The following is a 22,444-nucleotide window of genomic DNA, read 5'->3' on the forward strand; positions in this document are numbered from 1 at the left end:
TAATGGTTATAAGGGGTATGTTGTGATTACTATAACTATGGAATGTAAATTTGTTTACCATGTTTAGTACTGCTATAGGTCTTTTAATATGAACATTTGCACTGTCACAGCTGGTATAGGAGCATTGATGGCTTATACTGCACTTTATAATATGATGTTTATACTATGTTCACTTTGTGACATATGGTCACCATAGCAACACATTTGGCGTTTTTTTTTTTGCTAATTGGGGAGAGGGGTTATTTGTTTGTTTGTATAAATTCACTAATGTTTGAAGCATTCACTGTCTGAGGAAGGGGATACACTGTCCCCGAAACGTCACTAATTTTGCCAAGTAAAAAGTTTGTTGAAAAATCCAGCGGGTGCAAGGTCTTTTTTTGATGCTATATATATATATATATATATATATATATATATATATATATATATATACACACACACACACAGTATACATATTTATTTACTCTCTCCCAATATATACATAAAAATAAAAATATATATATATAGCTGAACACAAAACTATATATATACACGTGTGGCTGTTATTTTTCTAAACAGAAAAGCAAGTAAAAGGAAAAATCTTTCTATTGTACTGATGTAGACAGACAATAATATAACTTTTGTTTCTATTTTATACACCAAAATGCAGTCAATGTCGAATCCATAGTGCTAAACACACATATACACAATAAAGTGTGTGTCGGGTTTATAATATTTATAGTTGGTAGAGCCATGTTTGATATTCTGCCTATTAGCTTGGTGCGTCTTGCTATGCTTTGTGGAGTGATTTAATTTTTTTTAAACATTTTTACACTAGAAATGCAGAGGTATATTTATATTATACTTAATTATTCCATCAATGTAACATGTTTTAAATGGTGAACTAATGAATGTATTCTGAAATAAAGAGAATAGTGGTCTACATTTATAATACAAAGCATCTGTTGTGTGGAGATAGTTGGCAGATCTAGCGAGAGACAACTGAGATCCAAGTACATTTTTTTTAATCTGTAAATTTATCTATTGATTTCTTTTTTTGCAGGCAACATCGGCTGTGAATAACGTTTTGCTCATCTGAACACTGGTCACTGAATTTAATAGAGGAATAAACCAACAAAAAGGAGAGATTTGTTGCTAACTTTGGAAACCTTACAGTAGCTAATGGTTCACACATCAGCCCTGACTTCCCAAGAAGCACTATCTCTTCTGGATGTCCCCAAACTACAAGAGAGATAAGTGCTTTCATTGGTGTCGGACCTCTCTTCTAATTACAAGAATAAAACAAATTGTGAAGTTCCCAGAACAGACATGAGTGAACAGTATAACTACCCTTCAGATGTTCCCACTGGAGTGGTCATGTTGAGAAGAATACAATCTGATTTTTTGCAGTAGATGTTTGTTTAATCATCTTGGAGATCTTGTTCCACCACTAAGACATATCTAGTTAGGCACAGGTAACTATGGACCTTGATAGTATGAGGCTTCCAGAAGTGTCTTTTTATTGGTAGATGAGGCTTTTCCATGCTGATCCTGAGAGTTGCCCCTGAGTCCCCTGCAGCTTCCCTTCCGGGGCCCACTGGCATCTCATCCCTAAGAGGACTCTGTGTCTGGTGGAAGTTGCCATGCTGCTATTGGCCATCCTCTTATTTTGCTTCCCTCTGGCACTGGGACAATATGATATCTGCAAATCCTGGGTGACATCAGATGATGGTCCCTCATGGGAATATTATGCCTGCCAACCAAAGCCCATGGTAATGAAAGAATATGCCTTGGTGAAAGTGGACCCTCCTGGAATTACCTGTGGGGACCCCCCTGAACGATTCTGCACACATGTGAGTAACAAAAGTAACCTATGCAAGTACTTTAGATTGTTGCACAATTCATGTTCTGAAATTATATTTCAGATTACTCAACAGTAGGCAAACAGTGCTGTAAGGAAATGCACATATCAAGCAAGATTTATATCTGTATGCACTGCAACATTAGCATCTCCAGTCCATTTTCTGATATTATTATTTCAGATTACTTAAAGGGACAGTCGACTCCAGAATTTTTATTGTTTAAAAAAGATAGATAATCCCTTATTTACCCATTCCCCAGTTTTGCATAACCAACACTGTTATATTAATACACTTTTTACCTCTGTGATGACCTTGCATCTAAGCCTCTGCTGACTGTCCCTTTATCTCAGTTCTTTTGGCAGACTTGCATTTTAGCCAATCATTGCTGACTCATAAATAACTCCACGGGAGTGAGCACAATGCTATCTATATGGCCACACATGAACTAACGCCATATAGCTGTGAAAAACTGTCAAAATGAGATAAGTGGCTGCCTTCAAGGGCATTGAAATTAGCATATGAGCCTACCTAGGTTTAGCTTTTAACAAAGAATACCAAGAGAACAAAACACATTTGATGATAAAAGTAAACTGAAAAGTTGTTAAAAATTGAATGCCCTTTCTGAATAATGAAAGTTTAATTTTGATTAGACTGTCTCTTTAACAGTAGGCAAACAATATCACGAAGGGATGAAAAGTAGGATTCATTTAATTTCTGTATTAACAGGAGCATTAGCCCATGTTTTGGTATTATTTCAAATCACTTAACAGTAGGTAGCAAATGGTTCTGAGAAGGGCTGAAAATATAAAGCAGGATTTTCTATATGCACAGGAACATTAACATCTCCATGGTCTGGTATTAATATTTCAGATCAGTGTCATTAAGGGATGGTGACATCAAGCAGGATTCATGTCTATGCACAGTAGGTAATAGATATTTTTTACTGACTTCTATTAAGAAATCACTTTTTATCCCAAAATTCATAATAACTTATTTAAAAAAATATATGTTTCATCTTTACAATCTCTGAGAACATAAGTTGCAAACCTTTGTATAACATGTGCAAGGTGTGCAGCACTGGACAGATACACTGTAACAAGAGGGCATGAAGAAAAGGTTAAATATAAATAATGTGAGAAGACTTTACTGTGCACCATACAAGAAATATGCTCATTTAATAAGGAACAAGATGACCTGTTAATAAATATCAGAAAAACATTGGGGGCAATTTATCAAGTGTCTGGTGGACATGATCCGCTGTAGCATATGATGTCGGCATTTATCATTGTACAAGCAGTTCTGGGGAAATGCTTGTATAGTGCTGCCCCCTGCAGATTTGTGGCCAATCGGCCGCTAGCAAGGGGTGTCAATCAACCCAATTGTATGAGATTGGGCTGGTTGATGTCCGCAGCCTCAGAGGCAGTGGACTAGTCAAGGAGCAGTGGTCTTAAGACCGCTGCTTCTTCACTCCAGTTTCGAGTGAGTCTGAAGGCTCGTGGAAACAGGGGTATACGGCCCCATTTGAGCCGTGACATATCGGCCCAATTGGGTCTTGTCTTTTATAGTAGATCCCAAAGCATTTATCTCCCATCTAATTCTAGGCTGTATTTGGTTTTTACTTATGGGACACACTCTTAGACCCATTAGATGTGTAAAAACTGACGTTGTTATGCTGCTCAGTATATCTAGCACTCCTTCTGATATACCCAAGTAGACAATAGTTTAGCACTTCTTCTCACACACACAAGTAGACAATGGTCTAGCACTCCTTCTCACACACACAAGTAGACAATGGTCTAGCACTCCTTCTCACACACACAAGTAGACAATAGTTTAGCACTTCTTCTCACACACACACATAGATAATGCTATAGAACTCCTTCTCACACACACAAGTAGACAATGGTCTAGCACTCCTTCTCACACACACAAGTAGACAATGGTCGAGCACTCCTTCTCACACACACAAATAGACAATGGTCTAGCACTCCTTCTGACACACACACATAGACAATGGTCTAGCACTTCTTCTGACATACACAAGTAGACAATGGTCTAGCACTCCTTCTCACACACACAAGTAGACAATGGTCTAGCACTCCTTCTCACACACACAAGTAGACAATGGTCGAGCACTCCTTCTCACACACACAAATAGACAATGGTCTAGCACTCCTTCTGACACACACACATAGACAATGGTCTAGCACTCCTCACACACACAAGTAGACAATGGTCTAGCACTCCTTCTCACACACACAAATAGACAATGGTCTAGCACTCCTTCTGACACACACAAATAGACAATGGTCTAGCACTCCTTCTGACATACACAAGTAGACAATGGTCTAACACTCCTTCTCAGACACACAAGTAGACAATGGTCTAGCACTCCTTCTCACACACACAAATAGACAATGGTCTAGCACTCCTTCTGACATACCCAAGTAGACAATGGTCTAGCATTCCTTCTCACACACACAAGTATACAAAATGGTCTAGCACTTCTTCTCACACACACACATAGATAATGCTATAGAACTCCTTCTCACATACACAAGTAGACAATGGTCTAGCACTCCTTCTCACACACACAAATAGACAATGGTCTAGCAATCCTTCTGATACACACAAGTAGACAATGGCCTAGCACTCCTTCTCACACACACAAGTATACAAAATGGTCTAGCACTCCTTCTCTCACACACACATAGATAATGGTCTAGCACACCTGACACACATACGTAGACAATAGTCTAGCACTCCTTCTGACACACACAAGTAGACAATGGTCTAGCACTCCTTCTCACACACACAAGTAGACAATGGTCTAGCACTTCTGACACACACAAGTAGACAATGGTCTAGCACTCCTTCTCACATACACAAGTAGACAATGGTCTAGCACTCCTTCTCACACACACAAGTAGACAATGGTCTAGCACTCTTTCTCACACACACAATTATACAAATGGTCTAGCACTCCTTCTAACACACACACATAGATAATGGTCTAGCACTCCTTCTCACATACCAAGTAGACAATGGTCTAGCACTCCTTCTCACACACACAAGTAGACAATGGTCTACCACTTTTTCACACACACACACACACACAATTATACAAAATGGTCTAGCACTCCATCTCATACACACACATAGATAATGGTCCAGCACTCCTGACACACATACATAGACAATAGTCTAGCACTCCTTCTGACACACACAAGTTGACAATGGTCTAGCACTCCTTCTGACACACACAAGTAGACAATGGTCTAGCACTCCTTCTGACACACACAAGTATACAATGGTCTAGCACTCCTTCTGACACACACAAGTTGACAATGGTCTAGCACTCCTTCTGACACACACAAGTAGACAATGGTCTAGCACTCCTTCTGACACACACAAGTATACAATGGTCTAGCACTCCTTCTGACACACACAAGTAGACAATGGTCTAGCACTTCTGACACACACAAGTAGACAATGGTCTAGCACTTCTGACACACACATGTAGATGATGGTCAAGCACTCCTTCTGACACAAACACATAGACAATGGTCTAGCACTCCTGACACACATACATAGACAATGGTCTAGCACTCCTGACACACACAAGTAGACAATGGTCTAGCACTCCTAACACACACGTAGGCAATGGTCTAGCACTCCTACTCATTCTGAAACACACAAGTAGACAATGGTCTAGCACTCCTATCACACACAAGTAGACAATGGTCTATAGCACTCCTACTCCTTCTGACACACAAGTAGACAATTGTCTAGCACTCTCTCTCACACACACACAAGTATACAAAATGGTCTAGCACTCCTAACACACACAAGTAGACAATTGTCTAGCATTCCTACTCCTTCTGACAAACACAAGTAGACAATGGTCTAGCACTCCTTACACACACAAGTATACAAAATGGTCTAGCACTCCTCACACACACGTAGACAATGGTTTAGCACTCCTACTCCTTCTAACACACACAAGTTGACAATGGTCTAGCACTCCTTCTGACACACAAGTAGACAATGGTCTTGCACTCCTTCTCACACACACAAGTAGACAATGGTCTAGCACTCCTCACACACACAAGTAGACAATGGTCTATCACTCCTAACACACACAAGTAGACAATGGTCTAGCACTCCTTCTGACACACAAGTAGACAATGGTCTTGCACTCCTTCTGACACACACAAGTAGATAATGGTCTAGCACTCCTTCTGACACACATACATAGACAATGGTCTAGCACTCCTTCTGACACACACAAGTAGACAATGGTCTAGCACTTCTGACACACACAAGTAGACAATGGTCTAGCACTTCTGACACACACATGTAGATGATGGTCAAGCACTCCTTCTGACACAAACACATAGACAATGGTCTAGCACTCCTGACACACATACATAGACAATGGTCTAGCACTCCTGACACACACAAGTAGACAATGGTCTAGCACTCCTAACACACAAGTAGGCAATGGTCTAGCACTCCTACTCATTCTGAAACACACAAGTAGACAATGGTCTAGCACTCCTAACACACACAAGTAGACAATGGTCTAGCACTCCTACTCCTTCTGACACACACAAGTAGACAATGGTCTAGCACTCCTTCTCACACAGAAGTAGACAATGGTTTAGCACTCCTCCTTACACACACAAGAAGACAATGGACTAGCACTCCTAATACACACAAGAAGACAATGGTCTAGCACTCCTACTTCTTCTGATGCACACAAGTAGACAATGGTCTAGCACTCCTTCTCACACACACAAGTATACAAAATGGTCTAGCACTCCTTTTCACATACAAGTAGACAATGGTTCAGCACTCCTACTCCTTCTGACACACACAAGTAGACAATGGTCTAGCACTCCTAACACACACAAGTAGACAATGGTCTAGCACTCCTACTCCTTCTGACACACAAGTAGACAATTGTCTAGCACTCTTTCTCACACACACACACAAGTATACAAAATGGTCTAGCACTCCTAACACACACAAGTAGACAATTGTCTAGCATTCCTACTCCTTCTGACAAACACAAGTAGACAATGGTCTAGCACTCCTCACACACACAAGTATACAAAATGTTCTAGCACTCCTCACACACACGTAGACAATGGTTTAGCACTCCTACTCCTTCTGACACACACAAGTTGACAATGGTCTAGCACTCCTTCTGACACACAAGTAGACAATGGTCTTGCACTCCTTCTCACACACACAAGTAGACAATGGTCTAGCACTCCTTCTCACACACACAAGTAGACAATGGTCTAGCACTCCTAACACACACAAGTAGACAATGGTCTAGCACTCCTTCTGACACACAAGTAGACAATGGTCTTGCACTCCTTCTCACACACACAAGTAGACAATGGTCTAGCACTCCTTCTGACACACAAGTAGACAATGGTCTTGTACTCCTTCTCACACACACAAGTAGACAATGGTCTAGCACTCCTCCTCACACACACAAGTAGACAATGGTCTAGCACTCCTAACACACACAAGTAGACAATGGTCTAGCACTCCTTCTGACACACAAGTAGACAATGGTCTTGCACTCCTTCTCACACACACAAGTAGACAATGGTCTAGCACTCCTTCTAACACACACAAGTAGACAATGGTCTAGCACTCCTTACACACACAAGTATACAAAATGGTCTAGCACTCCTCACACACACGTAGACAATGGTTTAGCACTCCTACTCCTTCTAACACACACAAGTTGACAATGGTCTAGCACTCCTTCTGACACACAAGTAGACAATGGTCTTGCACTCCTTCTGACACACACAAGTAGATAATGGTCTAGCACTCCTTCTGACACACAAGTAGACAATGGTCTTGTACTCCTTCTCACACACACAAGTAGACAATGGTCTAGCACTCCTCCTCACACACACAAGTAGACAATGGTCTAGCACTCCTAACACACACAAGTAGACAATGGTCTAGCACTCCTTCTGACACACAAGTAGACAATGGTCTTGTACTCCTTCTCACACACACAAGTAGACAATGGTCTAGCACTCCTCCTCACACACACAAGTAGACAATGGTCTAGCACTCCTAACACACACAAGTAGACAATGGTCTAGCACTCCTTCTGACACACAAGTAGACAATGGTCTTGCACTCCTTCTCACACACACAAGTAGACAATGGTCTAGCACTCCTTCTAACACACACAAGTAGACAATGGTCTAGCACTCCTAACACACACAAGTAGACAATGGTCTAGCACTCCTTCTGACACACACAAGTAGACAATGGTCTAGCACTCCTACTCACACACAAGTAGACAATGGTTTAGCACTCCTACTCCTTCTGACACACACAAGTGTCTTAGACATCAATGTCAGTTTGTCTACCTGCCTTGTTCACTTCTTTTTTTGTACACACAGCGTATGTGGCTGCTTTTGTATTTTTTATATTTTTCTCATTAAAGAATCTTTTTTTATCCTGGATTCTTGTGTGCAGAGCTTGCCTCTCCCTCTTTGTATTTATTGCTTGGTGGCTTGGTTTCGCCACGGCTACAGCTCTACGCTTCTCTGGAGGAATTGACCTTTAACTACCGGGTTCACTTCCGGTTTAGTACTGTGAGATTCGGAAGCTGCTAGGATCGTTACTCCTTCGTTTGCATCAATGGTCTAGCACTCCTTCTCACACACAAGTAGACAATGGTCTAGCACTCCTTCGCACACACAAGTAGACAATGGTCTAGCACTCCTTCTCACACACAAGTAGACAATGGTTTAGCACTTCTACTCCTTCTGACACACACAAGTTGACAATCGATAGGCACTACATACACATATATAATACCTCTTTGGCTTCCTCAAATCACTATATAAAATTAAAGGAACTTCCCCATTTTCTATTGAGTATTTTAAACAAAACTTTTAATTAATTACATTGTTTATCTTGTATAAGGAAATAGCTAAAGCAAGAAATCTTCTTTGTTATCCTGCAATGCACATTTATCCTGTCTCTTTTAAGGGGTGATGCTGCTGGTGAGGAAATGCAGCTAAATCAGGGTTCTTTAAACCATGGTTGGGGACCCATTACTGGGTCGTAACACCATGTTTACTGGGTCGCAAACTAGTGTGAGTGTATTTTGTATGAGAATGTGTGGTGTGTGTTGTATGAGAGTGTGTGTTATGTGTGTGTATTGTATGAGAGTGTTTGTGTATGTGTTGTATGAGAGTGTGAGTGTGTGTTTATGAGAGTGAGTGTGGTGTGTGTGTTGTATGACAGTAACATATAGGTATTTAAAAATTGAAAGAACATGTTCCATGTGAAGAACATTGGAATGTAAAATATTCATAACTCACTTCCAGTTTAGTATTCTTGGTCTAATGCGTGTTGGGTTAGAGCACGAGAGATAAGTGTTAAGACTTTTTTTGTATTCATCATGCTCCATTGATGTCTATGGGTAGAAGAAAGTAATGCGGACACAATATCCGAAGTCCTGAAGTTAGCGCGCACTGCGTTTTGCTAACTTTTTACTTTCAACTTCTAAAACGTGCGCTAACCTGGCCGCGTTAAAATTTTGCTTTGGGCAAAGTACTTCGCACTCAAGCAAAAAATGTCATTAGTGTTTAACTTGTAATTTAGCTGTTTTTGTGTATGCAGTTATTTTCAAACAGTGCTTAATTGCTGATATATACTGTGTAGATTAAAAAAACATTGTCTATGCAGCTCTTTCTTAACACAGTGCTTAATTGCTGATATTTTGTGTATATAGAAAACACTTATGCATATGCAGACCTTTTGCAATGTAGTGCTTAATTGCTGATATATACTGTGCATATAGAAAACACTTATACACATGCAGACCTTTTGCAATACAGTGCATAATTGCTGATACAGTATATACTGTGCATATAGAAAACACTTATGCATATGCAGACCTTTTGCAATGCAGTGCTTAATTGCTGAAATATTTTGTGTATATAGAAAACACTTATGCATATGCAGATCTTTTGCAATGCAGTGCTTAATTGCTGACATATACTGTGCATGTAGAAAACACTTATGCATATGCAGATCTTTTGCAATGCAGTGCTTAATTGCTAATATATACTGTGCATATAGAAAACACTTATACATATGCAGACCTTTTGCAATGCAGTGCTTAATTGCTGACATATACTGTGCATATAGAAAACACTTATGCATATGCAGACCTTTTGCAATGCAGTGCTTAATTGTTGACATATACTGTGCATATAGAAAACACTTATACATATGCAGACCTTTTGCAATGCAGTGCTTAATTGCTGAAATATTTTGTGTATATAGAAAACACTTATGCATATGCAGATCATTTGCAATGCAGTGCTTAATTGCTGACATATACTGTGCATATAGAAAACACTTATGCATATGCAGACCTTTTGCAATGCAGTGCTTAATTGGTGACATATACTGTGCATATAGAAAACACTTATGCATATGCAGATCTTTTGCAATGCAGTGCTTAATTGCTGACATATACTGTGCATATAGAAAACACGAGAGTGTCCTTCCATAGGCTCCAATTAGAGCCTCGTTCTCATGCCAATAGTCAGGGCAGAGAGCCTATTGCAGCGAATGGGGTAAGTTGTGCTGCAATGGGCAGCAAATTTTAAATATATATGTTTTTGAATATATTCATATATATATGTATCTGTTTATATGTGTGTATGTACACATAATAACACATAAACGTATATGTATCTAAGCCTATACATATATATTTATTTATCTGTTTATGTGTGTGTATGTACACATAATAACACATAAACGTATATGTATCTAAGCCTATACATATATATTTATCTGTTTATATGTGTGTATGTACACATTAACAACATAAACGTATATGTATCTAAGCCTATACATATATATTTATTTATCTGTTTATGTGTGTGTATGTACACATATTAACACATAAACGTATATGTATCTAAGCCTAAACATATATATTTATTTATCTGTTTATATGTGTGTATATACACATATTAACACATAAACGTATATGTATCTAAGCCTAAACATATATATTTATTTATCTGTTTATATGTGTGTATGTACACATATTAACACATAAACGTATATGTATCTAAGCCTATACATATATATTTATTTATCTGTTTATATGTGTGTATACACATAATAACACATAAACGTATATGTATCTAAGCCTATACATATATATTTATTTATCTGTTTATATGTGTGTGTATACACATAATAACACATAAACGTATATGTATCTAAGCCTATACATATATATTTCAAGTTTAAACACAGTCCCCATAGACCGCAATATAAAGGCACTTCCCAGTGCCTTTTTCGTTTTTAAACACCCCACATCCGCTCTCTTTAACCCCTTATAACTGCTTTGTGTAGTTATATTTAATATAAAAAAATGCTCATTTTTTTATTTTATAAAGGAACACTACACTTTATTTTGGGGGCAATTGGGGCACATTTTTTTTAATTAATTAGAGGTCTGACCTATGTTTAATTCACTGAACGCAAAGTGCTACTGGGAGCTAACCAGCCACTCGTAATGGCTGGTTATTTAATGTGCACCCGTAAACGGGCAAATTTGCCTCTTTACAGGCGCATATTTAAATAGGGCTTTACTTGTAATCTAGCTCTTATTATGTGTGCTGATCTTTTGTAATGCGGCCCTTGGTTGCCAGCATGTACTGTGTATATACACATTTAAAGGACTTATATATCCCTTTACACTGGTCTCAGCCATCAGTAAATCTAATCTATAGCTCCTACCACCCCTGCTGTAAGACATCCTCTAGACAAAACACAGAAAATGCAACTAAAACAAACAATACTATGCAGGATTAGTAATATATCATTATATTTTTAAGCCCCTTTCATTCTCTGCTTATTACTGAAGGCAGAGCTACAAGGCTAAACCCTGAACGCTCTATATCCTCTCTATTCAATATACGACCTCAATAATCTGCCATTCAAATGAGCCGATTTCTTTTTCCACAATAAAATATTGATGTTGGAGCTTGCTATTGCCCATCTCAGAAGTCTATGCATCCAGCTTTTATCTCGCACAAGCTTTTAAATATCACAACACTTCTTCTACTTTGAAGGCATTTTTTTTAAGTCTCCAATCGATAATGCACTTAGGGTTGTGATAAGGTTGTCAGCACTTCAGCCGTACCAAGATCCTAGGGGCCACATCCTGTTTAAGCTGTACAGAGGGTAAAAGGCTTGTTTGTGCAGATTAGTGGATATATAGAGATGTTTTACAATAGTGTCCGTATCAAATACAGTTAGTCATAAACATTTGGGAAATCTTTCGAAGATTAACCCTTTAGTCGCCAGATCAGGCTGAAGACATTGCCCTTCAGTTCATATTATTGTGGGCCTCTGTAGAACTTTTTATGTCTGACCATAATATCAGTAGCAAAGTGCAGCAGGAGAAAGTTACTTGTTGTATATTATGTTGCTGACATTAGAAGAGCCCCCATACATATCACACTCGGTGCATGCTGGGATGCACACAGGACTGGCTGAGAACCATGCAGCAAATATCCCTAACCTTCGGCTTGCAGGTGCATAGTGCTCATTAGAGGGGGTGCACTCTCACAGGCTTTGTGAGCTGGCACAGTTTTACACTTCTCGTGGCTAAACATTTTTGGAACAGTTCATGGGATTTTCTAGTGTTGTCTGTACAAAATAGGCACTTAGCTCTGTGACATTCCATTTCTTGCTTTATTAAAAGCACTGTCTGACCACAAAGAATTTCAGCTTTCCAAGTTAATGTGCCAGAACCTCTTCAGTTATTACACACTATTGGAATGAATTCTCATGATCAAATTATCAGATTATCCTCTTTGCCACTTGGGGCTCTGCGATACAGTAGCAAGTACTTGTGGGGTTAATGACTGCTTTACCTGCCCAGCCCCAGAGACGCTATCCCAGCAGATGGCCGCAGGGCACTGTAGGACACCACAACCATCATCTGATGTTGAGATTATAGCTGGTGGAGGGGTGTGCTGACCTGCAGGCTCATCAGGCACTCAGTCCAAACACACTGGGATTATCTGCTTATCTTTAGTAAAGAAAGAGGTGGTGGTGGTGGTGGGGGGGGGGGGTTGTTAACTCCTGTGATGCCCAATCTTATTGCACTGAGCTCAGATTGTCATGAGGAAACCTCTCTCTAGTTCTGCATGAGATAACGTGTTTAAAATAGCTCTACTATAAACTGGGAATCCTTAGTCAACGGGTTATTTTATTAACATCTTAATGGAAAAGAAAGCTGGATTTTTTATTTATTTTACTCTTGCAGTCACATATATCCTCAGTTATATGTATGTGTGTTATATACAGCTTTTAGAATATTGATACACAATAGCGTAATCATGGGGGGAAATATATTTCAACCCATTGATTCTTTGACAAACTAACAGATACTAAAAATCAGCCAGACGGTCTTTTCTTTTCTGTGACTGTGAAACTATCGGCGAGAGACGTTAAATGTGGGTTAGTGACACGCTCAGGTGCACGTGTGCTTTAGTTGCCTGTGTGTGATCCACTGCAGCGTGTCCTCATCTGCAGGATTAGTGATACAAATGTAATAACCGTATAAGAGGATCAACAATCCCCTGCGGCCTTATTAAAGATCTCTATCATTTTTAAGTACCAAATTCAGCATTGATGCAGTCCCTAAACAAAAGCGTTTGCAGAACATCAGCTTGGGGATACCATACAGAAGAAGACGATGAGGTATCCAAAATCTGCTTATTCCAGTGAAGGAAAGAAAACCTACAGCAACCTAAGCTAGACCCAAGCATGTGACATACATTATATATAAGGCTGTTGACCCCCAGCAAGACTGAGCCAAATAACTTGCCCATCAGGTTAAAGAGAAATATCTTACTGAAGTCATTTCTTCCAGCATTTAATAAGTTAATGTAGAAGCATAAAGTCATTGTAACTAGCTTTATTATTATTTATTTGCACATAACTCAGTGACAGACAATCAGAATTGGCCTTGTGCTCAGGTCCTATAATGATACATTACATCTCTGTATTGTTTGTGCTATTAAATTGCCAAGCGCTGCATAAAACATTGGTGCTTTATGAATAAACGCTGACTATTGTTTGCTTTTGTTAACAACACATCATACTGTGCATGTGTGTGACTGGGCCTTAGTTTGTCACTCACTGTGTGTGACTGGGCCTTAGTTTGTCACTCACTGTGTGTGACTGGGCCTTAGTTTGTCACTCACTGTGTGTGACTGGGCCTTAGTTTGTCACTCACTGTGTGTGACTGGGCCTTAGTTTGTCACTCACTGTGTGCGACTGGGCCTTAGTTTGTCACTCACTGTGTGTGACTGGGCCTTAGTTTGTCACTCACTGTGTGTGACTGGGCCTTAGTTTGTCACTCACTGTGTGCGACTGGGCCTTAGTTTGTCACTCACTGTGTGCGACTGGGCCTTAGTTTGTCACTCACTGTGTGCGACTGGGCCTTAGTTTGTCACTCACTGTGTGCGACTGGGCCTTAGTTTGTCACTCACTGTGTGTGACTGGGCCTTAGTTTGTCACTCACTGTGTGTGACTGGGCCTTAGTTTGTCACTCACTGTGTGTGACTGGGCCTTAGTTTGTCACTCACTGTGTGTGACTGGGCCTTAGTTTGTCACTCACTGTGTGTGACTGGGCCTTAGTTTGTCACTCACTGTGTGTGACTGGGCCTTAGTTTGTCACTCACTGTGTGTGACTGGGCCTTAGTTTGTCACTCACTGTGTGTGACTGGGCCTTAGTTTGTCACTCACTGTGTGTGACTGGGCCTTAGTTTGTCACTCACTGTGTGTGACTGTGCCTTAGTTTGTCACTCACTGTGTGTGACTGGGCCTTAGTTTGTCACTCACTGTGTGTGACTGGGCCTTAGTTTGTCACTCACTGTGTGTGACTGGGCCTTAGTTTGTCACTCACTGTGTGTGACTGGGGCCTTAGTTTGTCACTCACTGTGTGTGACTGGGCCTTAGTTTGTCACTCACTGTGTGTGACTGTGCCTTAGTTTGTCACTCACTGTGTGTGACTGGGCCTTAGTTTGTCACTCACTGTGTGTGACTGGGCCTTAGTTTGTCACTCACTGTGTGTGACTGGGCCTTAGTTTGTCACTCACTGTGTGTGACTGGGCCTTAGTTTGTCACTCACTGTGTGTGACTGGGCCTTAGTTTGTCACTCACTGTGTGTGACTGGGCCTTAGTTTGTCACTCACTGTGTGTGACTGTGCCTTAGTTTGTCACTCACTGTGTGTGACTGGGCCTTAGTTTGTCACTCACTGTGTGTGACTGTGCCTTAGTTTGTCACTCACTGTGTGTGACTGGGCCTTAGTTTGTCACTCACTGTGTGTGACTGTGCCTTAGTTTGTCACTCACTGTGTGTGACTGGGCCTTAGTTTGTCACTCACTGTGTGTGACTGTGCCTTAGTTTGTCACTCACTGTGTGTGACTGGGCCTTAGTTTGTCACTCACTGTGTGTGACTGGGCCTTAGTTTGTCACTCACTGTGTGTGACTGGGCCTTAGTTTGTCACTCACTGTGTGTGACTGGGCCTTAGTTTGTCACTCACTGTGTGTGACTGGGCCTTAGTTTGTCACTCACTGTGTGTGACTGGGCCTTAGTTTGTCACTCACTGTGTGTGACTGTGCCTTAGTTTGTCACTCACTGTGTGTGACTGTGCCTTAGTTTGTCACTCACTGTGTGTGACTGGGCCTTAGTTTGTCACTCACTGTGTGTGACTGGGCCTTAGTTTGTCACTCACTGTGTGTGACTGGGCCTTAGTTTGTCACTCACTGTGTGTGACTGGGCCTTAGTTTGTCACTCACTGTGTGTGACTGTGCCTTAGTTTGTCACTCACTGTGTGTGACTGTGCCTTAGTTTGTCACTCACTGTGTGTGACTGTGCCTTAGTTTGTCACTCACTGTGTGTGACTGTGCCTTAGTTTGTCACTCACTGTGTGTGACTGGGCCTTAGTTTGTCACTCACTGTGTGTGACTGTGCCTTAGTTTGTCACTCACTGTGTGTGACTGTGCCTTAGTTTGTCACTCACTGTGTGTGACTGTGCCTTAGTTTGTCACTCACTGTGTGTGACTGGGCCTTAGTTTGTCACTCACTGTGTGTGACTGGGCCTTAGTTTGTCACTCACTGTGTGTGACTGGGCCTTAGTTTGTCACTCACTGTGTGTGACTGGGCCTTAGTTTGTCACTCACTGTGTGTGACTGGGCCTTAGTTTGTCACTCACTGTGTGTGACTGGGCCTTAGTTTGTCACTCACTGTGTGTGACTGGGCCTTAGTTTGTCACTCACTGTGTGTGACTGGGCCTTAGTTTGTCACTCACTGTGTGTGACTGGGCCTTAGTTTGTCACTCACTGTGTGTGACTGGGCCTTAGTTTGTCACTCACTGTGTGTGACTGTGCCTTAGTTTGTCACTCACTGTGTGTGACTGTGCCTTAGTTTGTCACTCACTGTGTGTGACTGGGCCTTAGTTTGTCACTCACTGTGTGTGACTGGGCCTTAGTTTGTCACTCACTGTGTGTGACTGGGCCTTAGTTTGTCACTCACTGTGTGTGACTGGGCCTTAGTTTGTCACTCACTGTGTGTGACTGGGCCTTAGTTTGTCACTCACTGTGTGTGACTGTGCCTTAGTTTGTCACTCACTGTGTGTGACTGTGCCTTAGTTTGTCACTCACTGTGTGTGACTGTGCCTTAGTTTGTCACTCACTGTGTGTGACTGGGCCTTAGTTTGTCACTCACTGTGTGTGACTGTGCCTTAGTTTGTCACTCACTGTGTGTGACTGTGCCTTAGTTTGTCACTCACTGTGTGTGACTGTGCCTTAGTTTGTCACTCACTGTGTGTGACTGGGCCTTAGTTTGTCACTCACTGTGTGTGACTGGGCCTTAGTTTGTCACTCACTGTGTGTGACTGGGCCTTAGTTTGTCACTCACTGTGTGTGACTGGGCCTTAGTTTGTCACTCACTGTGTGTGACTGGGCCTTAGTTTGTCACTCACTGTGTGTGACTGGGCCTTAGTTTGTCACTCACTGTGTGTGACTGGGCCTTAGTTTGTCACTCACTGTGTGTGACTGGGCCTTAGTTTGTCACTCACTGTGTGTGACTGGGCCTTAGTTTGTCACTCACTGTGTGTGACTGGGCCTTAGTTTGTCACTCACTGTGTGTGACTGGGCCTTAGTTTGTCACTCACTGTGTGTGACTGGGCCTTAGTTTGTCACTCACTGTGTGTGACTGTGCCTTAGTTTGTCACTCACTGTGTGTGACTGTGCCTTAGTTTGTCACTCACTGTGTGTGACTGTGCCTTAGTTTGTCACTCACTGTGTGTGACTGTGCCTTAGTTTGTCACTCACTGTGTGTGACTGGGCCTTAGTTTGTCACTCACTGTGTGTGACTGGGCCTTACTGTCTAAACCTATTGGTAAGACACCTCAGCAAAATAAACTCACTATCTCCAGTTCTTATGCTATTTCTATACACCATGTTCATTATGTGTGTTTGTGTGTGTCCCTGTGCGTGTTTATGTGTGTTTATGTCCATCCCCGTGTGCGTTTATTTGTGTGTGTGTGTGTCCCTGTGTGTGTTTGTGTGTGTTTATGTTCATCCCTGTGTGCGTTTATTTGTGTGTGTGTCCCTGTGTGTGTTTGTGTGTGTTTATGTTCATCCCTGTGTGCGTTTATTTGTGTGTGTGTCCCTGTGTGTGTTTGTGTGTGTTTATGTTCATCCCTGTGTGCGTTTATTTGTGTGTGTGTGTCCCTGTGTGTGTTTGTGTGTGTTTATGTCCATCCCTGTGTGCGTTTATTTGTGTGTGTGTGTGTCCCTGTGTGTGTTTGTGTGTGTTTATGTCCATCCCTGTGTGCGTTTATTTGTGTGTGTGTGTCCCTGTGTGTGTTTGTGTGTGTTTATGTTCATCCCTGTGTGCGTTTATTTGTGTGTGTGTGTGTCCCTGTGTGTGTTTGTGTGTGTTTAAGTCCATCCCTGTGTGCGTTTATTTGTGTGTGTGTGTCCCTGTGTGTGTTTGTGTGTGTTTAAGTCCATCCCTGTGTGCGTTTATTTGTGTGTGTGTCCCTGTGTGTGTTTGTGTGTGTTTATGTCCATCCCTGTATGCGTTTGTGTGTGTGTCCCTGTGTGTGTTTATTTGTGTGTGTGTCCCTGTGTGTGTTTGTGTGTGTTTATGTCCATCCCTGTGTGTGTTTATTTGTGTGTGTGTCCCTGTGTTTGTGTGTGTTTATGTCCATCCCCGTGTGTGTTTATTTATGTGTGTCCCTGTGTGTTTTTGTGTGTGTTTATGTGTGTCCCTGTGTGTATTATGTGTGTTTGTTTGTGTCCCTGTGTGTATTATGTGTGTTTGTGTGTGTCCCTGAGTGTGTTTGTGCGTGTCCCTGTGTGTGTGTTTGTGTGTGTCCCTGTAAGTTTATGTACATCCCTGTGTTTGTGTGTTTCACTGTGTTTATTTATGTGTGTTTGTGTGTGTCCCTGTGTGTTGGTGTGTTTATGTACATCGCTGTGTTTGTGTGTGTGTTTATTTGTGTATATGTATGTTTATGTGTCTCCCTGTGTGTGTCTCTGTGTGTGTATGTGTGTTTCTATGTGTCCCTGTTTGTGTTTATGTGTGTGTCTCTCTAGTGTGTTTATGTGTGCGTTTCTTTGTGTCCCTGTGTGTGTTTATGTATGTGTCTCCCTGTGTGTGTCCCTGTGTGTGTGTTTCTGTGTGTGCTTGTGTGTCTCTATGTGTGCTTATGTGTCCCTGTGTGTGTTTATTTGTCGTAACCATATTACTTTTTATAAGCTGCTAAAAAACTGAATATGTTTAATGCTTCTCAGTTTATTAACTTCTGAAGGGTGAAGCTAAGTTAGCCTTGTTGGGATTCAAACCTGCAGCTGAGAGGTTAGAACAGGTATTGCGGTCACTGAGCCATTTCACTTGGAGGCTGGAGCTGGTCATTCACTGTGCATGATTAAATCCGGCTAAGAATATCCATGCGATACAGGTGTATTTTTGGTAAATTACAAATCTGCTGAATTAGATGCAGGTGATAAAATTGACCTGATAGTCTTTCTAGACTTTGGCAGCAGGTCTAACTTCTGTTTCATGCACATTTAAAGGGATATTCTAGTAAAAATGAAACTTTAATGATTCAGATAGAGCACGCAATTTCAAACAACTTTCCGATTAACTTTTATCATAAAATTTGCTTTGTTTACTTGGTATTCTTTGTTGAAAGCTAAACCTAGGTAGGCTCATATGCTAATTTCAAAGCCTTCAAATGCCTCCTCTTATCTCAGTGCATTTTGACAGTTTATTTTTACAGCTAGACAACACTAGTTCACATGTGTCATATAGATAACATTGTGATCACGCCCATGGAGTTATTTATGAGGCAGCACTAATTGGCTAAAATGCAAGTCTGTCAAAATAACTAAAAAAAGTTGGCAGTCTGCAGAAGCTTAGATAGAAGGTAATCACAGAGGTAAAAAGTATATTAATATAACAGTGTTGGTTATGCAAAACTGGGGAAAAGGTAATAAAGGGATTATCTATCTTTTTAAACAATAAACATTCTAGTGTAGACTGTCCCTTTAATTCAATAAAGTTTAATAGCTACAGAAAAGAAATCACATTTTTTAACAAAAGTTAAAAATTTGTATTTTACTAAACAGTGTAAACAATTGTCTAGTGAATTGGCACAAAATATAAACGCAATCACAAAGAAGGATTAGGAAAGAAGAATGAATGTAATGGTGGCAACCACAAATCTGCGTTTAATCATTTGGTCCTAATCTCTCAGATTTACCAATATGGGGACAAAGCAGCCAGTGTATGAGACTACAGTGCTACGCTGGGGCTGTACACCCAGAGAGAAAACCAAATGTCTGGTTTGGGAATTGTTTTTCTAAATGCTGTGATTGCACCACCAGCACCAATCACCTACACAGGTGCTGATTGGTCAGAGGGCGCCATGCATTTGAAAAGCTTGTACAAAGACTACAGATGGAGGAAATGATGAGCAGGAGGGCACTGACAAGGGTAGACAAGAAGCAGAACTAACAATGTGCTACAGTTCTTGTGCCCACAGGAAAAAGCTTTATTTAAAAATATTTTTATTTGGGACATCTCAAAAGAGCTCTCTGGAGGGGGAACAGCAGATAGACAACATATTTAGGAAATAGCTGTGTGTTTAATAGCCACAAATGTATACACAGCCCTTAAAGCTTTTAAAATATTGATCTTTGGTGCCCATGTGTTAGGAATATGGCTTTTGGCTATCACTGACAAATTATCAGTTGCTGTATCTCTATAATATACAGTGTGTGCTGTGTATTGCCTCATATTATGGGGGGTTGCAATAATAGGTTTACCCCTTCCTGTGTATGTGTTTATGTATACATATAAAACTAATCTGCATCTACTGAGTGCCTATCAAGCATGTACGTAAAGCAAATTGTGGCAAACCTAGCCACTTCTGGACTATAACATAAGAAAGGTTGTCTATAGGCTGTATATTGTGCTATGTAGATGTGACAGACCCTTCTGTCAGCACTGAAAGAGTTAACTGTGTTCAGCTATTGTGCACTGTCATTAATGTTATTGATACACAGTCCATTGTTTAATCAACCTCAGAGAGCAGACCCTAGATGATAAGGAAAGACAAGTGTGTGTCTGTGTTTAAATTGTTATCAGCTTGAGCAAGGTATTCTATTGTATCATGTAAAAGGGCGTGTTCCCTCCATTCAATGTACAACATTCTTTCAACCCCCCTTCTGGGGGGGTCAGACCTGCATAAATACTGGGCATATGAGCCTTAATAAAAGTCATTCTGTTTAAAACCTGAAAACTGGCTGGGTTGTGAATTGCTGATTCCCTATGCAGGACATTGTTCCCTGGTGTTAACCCTTGGTATCCGGTTGGTACCGTTACAATTGGTGGCAAGCGACGGGATGAACCTTATCGCCCAGAAGAGCAACTACACAAGCCAGTAACCTCAGGAAGAGGGGGATTACTACAATACTGACTAAGATGGAAGGAGTACCAGGGACCAAAGTGAATGGAGATGGATTATTCTAAGCTAAAGAGAGAAACGTTAAAGGAACTGCTAGAAGCCAGGGGAAAGATAGGCAGCAGCAAACCCAAGGCTATATTAATTGCTGAGCTGATGGAGGGAGACAGAGCTCGCAGCGCTACGCCTCCAGCAGCCATGGAGGAGACCCTATACCAGAGGGAAATGAGGACCAGGCTGGAATTTTTACCCCAACCTGTACCACGGGATATGCTATCCGTGGTAATGGCAGATGTGCAGGAGTACGTGATGGCACACAGTCCGCGGAATGCATCCTCCCGAGCAGAATCCATTTTGGACGCACTCAGCAACCCAGTAAGACCCAAAATCCCATACCATGCATTTAAAATGTTTTGTGAGGAGAAGGATGAGATTGATGGGTATTTACAGGATTTTGAGAGACTGTGCGAGTTACATGATTTGGAGCAGTCCGTATGGGTGCCGGTGCTAGCAGGCAAGCTAGCCGGTAGGGCAGCGGAAGCGTATCGCGCTGTACCCAGGGAGGACAGCAAGGATTACGCTAAAGTGAAGAGAGCGATCTTGGAAAGATATGCCATTACCTCAGAGGCATACCGGCGCAAGTTTAGAGGCCGTGCGCAAGCCAGAAAGAGATTCCCATGCAGAGTGGGCCCACAAGCTGGATCAAGCATCTCAGGGGTGGATACAGGCCAACCAAGCTACCACCATGAAGAATTGCGACAACTGATGCTGTTGGAGCAATTCTTTAACGGCTTGTCCCCAGAAGCCCAAGAATGGGTGAGAGATCGAAAACCCCTCACCTTAACCGAAGCAGCCAGATTAGCAGACCAGCATTTTGATGCCAGGAGGCACCATGGACTACAGCCTAACAACGGACGGGCTAATATACAATGCCACACCTGCAAGCAGTGGGGACATATGGCACGTGAGTGCACCCAAAATCGGAGCAGACAAGCTTGGAACCAGGTCAGACAGAACCTGGCCCCAAGGGCGGCTGCTCACCATTACCAAACGGAGCCAGCCGCTCATGAGGTGTTGAGCACCCAAGCCGAGGAACCCCTGGGAATTCTGCATGAGGTGATGTCGGTCCAGGGACTTCGGGATTCGGGAGCTACTTTAACCCTGATAGCTCCCCATTTGGTGCCGGATACAGCACCCACTGGCGGATCCGTGGCAGTACGAGGGGCAGGGGGAGCAGTATACCGATTGCCCACTGCTAGAGTGGAGTACAGACCCCCAGTCACCCCAGCAGCTGCCAGTTACCAACCCCCGGCGCACCGCTATACCACACGGCCTCCGGCCACGAACTACCCTCAGAGAGCCCGGTTCAATTCGCGGGGCTACTCACAACCTATTCGGTGCTTTGGATGTAAGCAACTAGGGCACAAAAGACCAGAGTGTCCCCTAAACGCAGCGAATCAAGCACAGTCCTGGAGAAGACCCGCTGGCGGAATCCCACATAATCCTCAGCCTGTGGC

General features: G+C 41.8%; 1 protein-coding gene across 1 annotated transcript in view; it reads left to right on the forward strand.

Annotated features, from left to right (window-relative positions):
- Window positions 1-1,348: 1,348 nt before the first annotated feature.
- Window positions 1,349-22,444, forward strand: part of NTNG2 (netrin G2) — a 251,734-nt gene continuing 230,638 nt past the window's right edge. Inside the window, exon 1 of the mRNA XM_053695408.1 lies at window positions 1,349-1,832. Coding sequence (XP_053551383.1) covers window positions 1,623-1,832 — 210 coding nt within the window. The 5' untranslated portion in view covers window positions 1,349-1,622. The remainder of the gene's footprint in view (window positions 1,833-22,444) is intronic.

This window comes from Bombina bombina, chromosome 12, assembly GCF_027579735.1.
Source record: "Bombina bombina isolate aBomBom1 chromosome 12, aBomBom1.pri, whole genome shotgun sequence".
Lineage (NCBI taxonomy): Eukaryota > Metazoa > Chordata > Amphibia > Anura > Bombinatoridae > Bombina > Bombina bombina.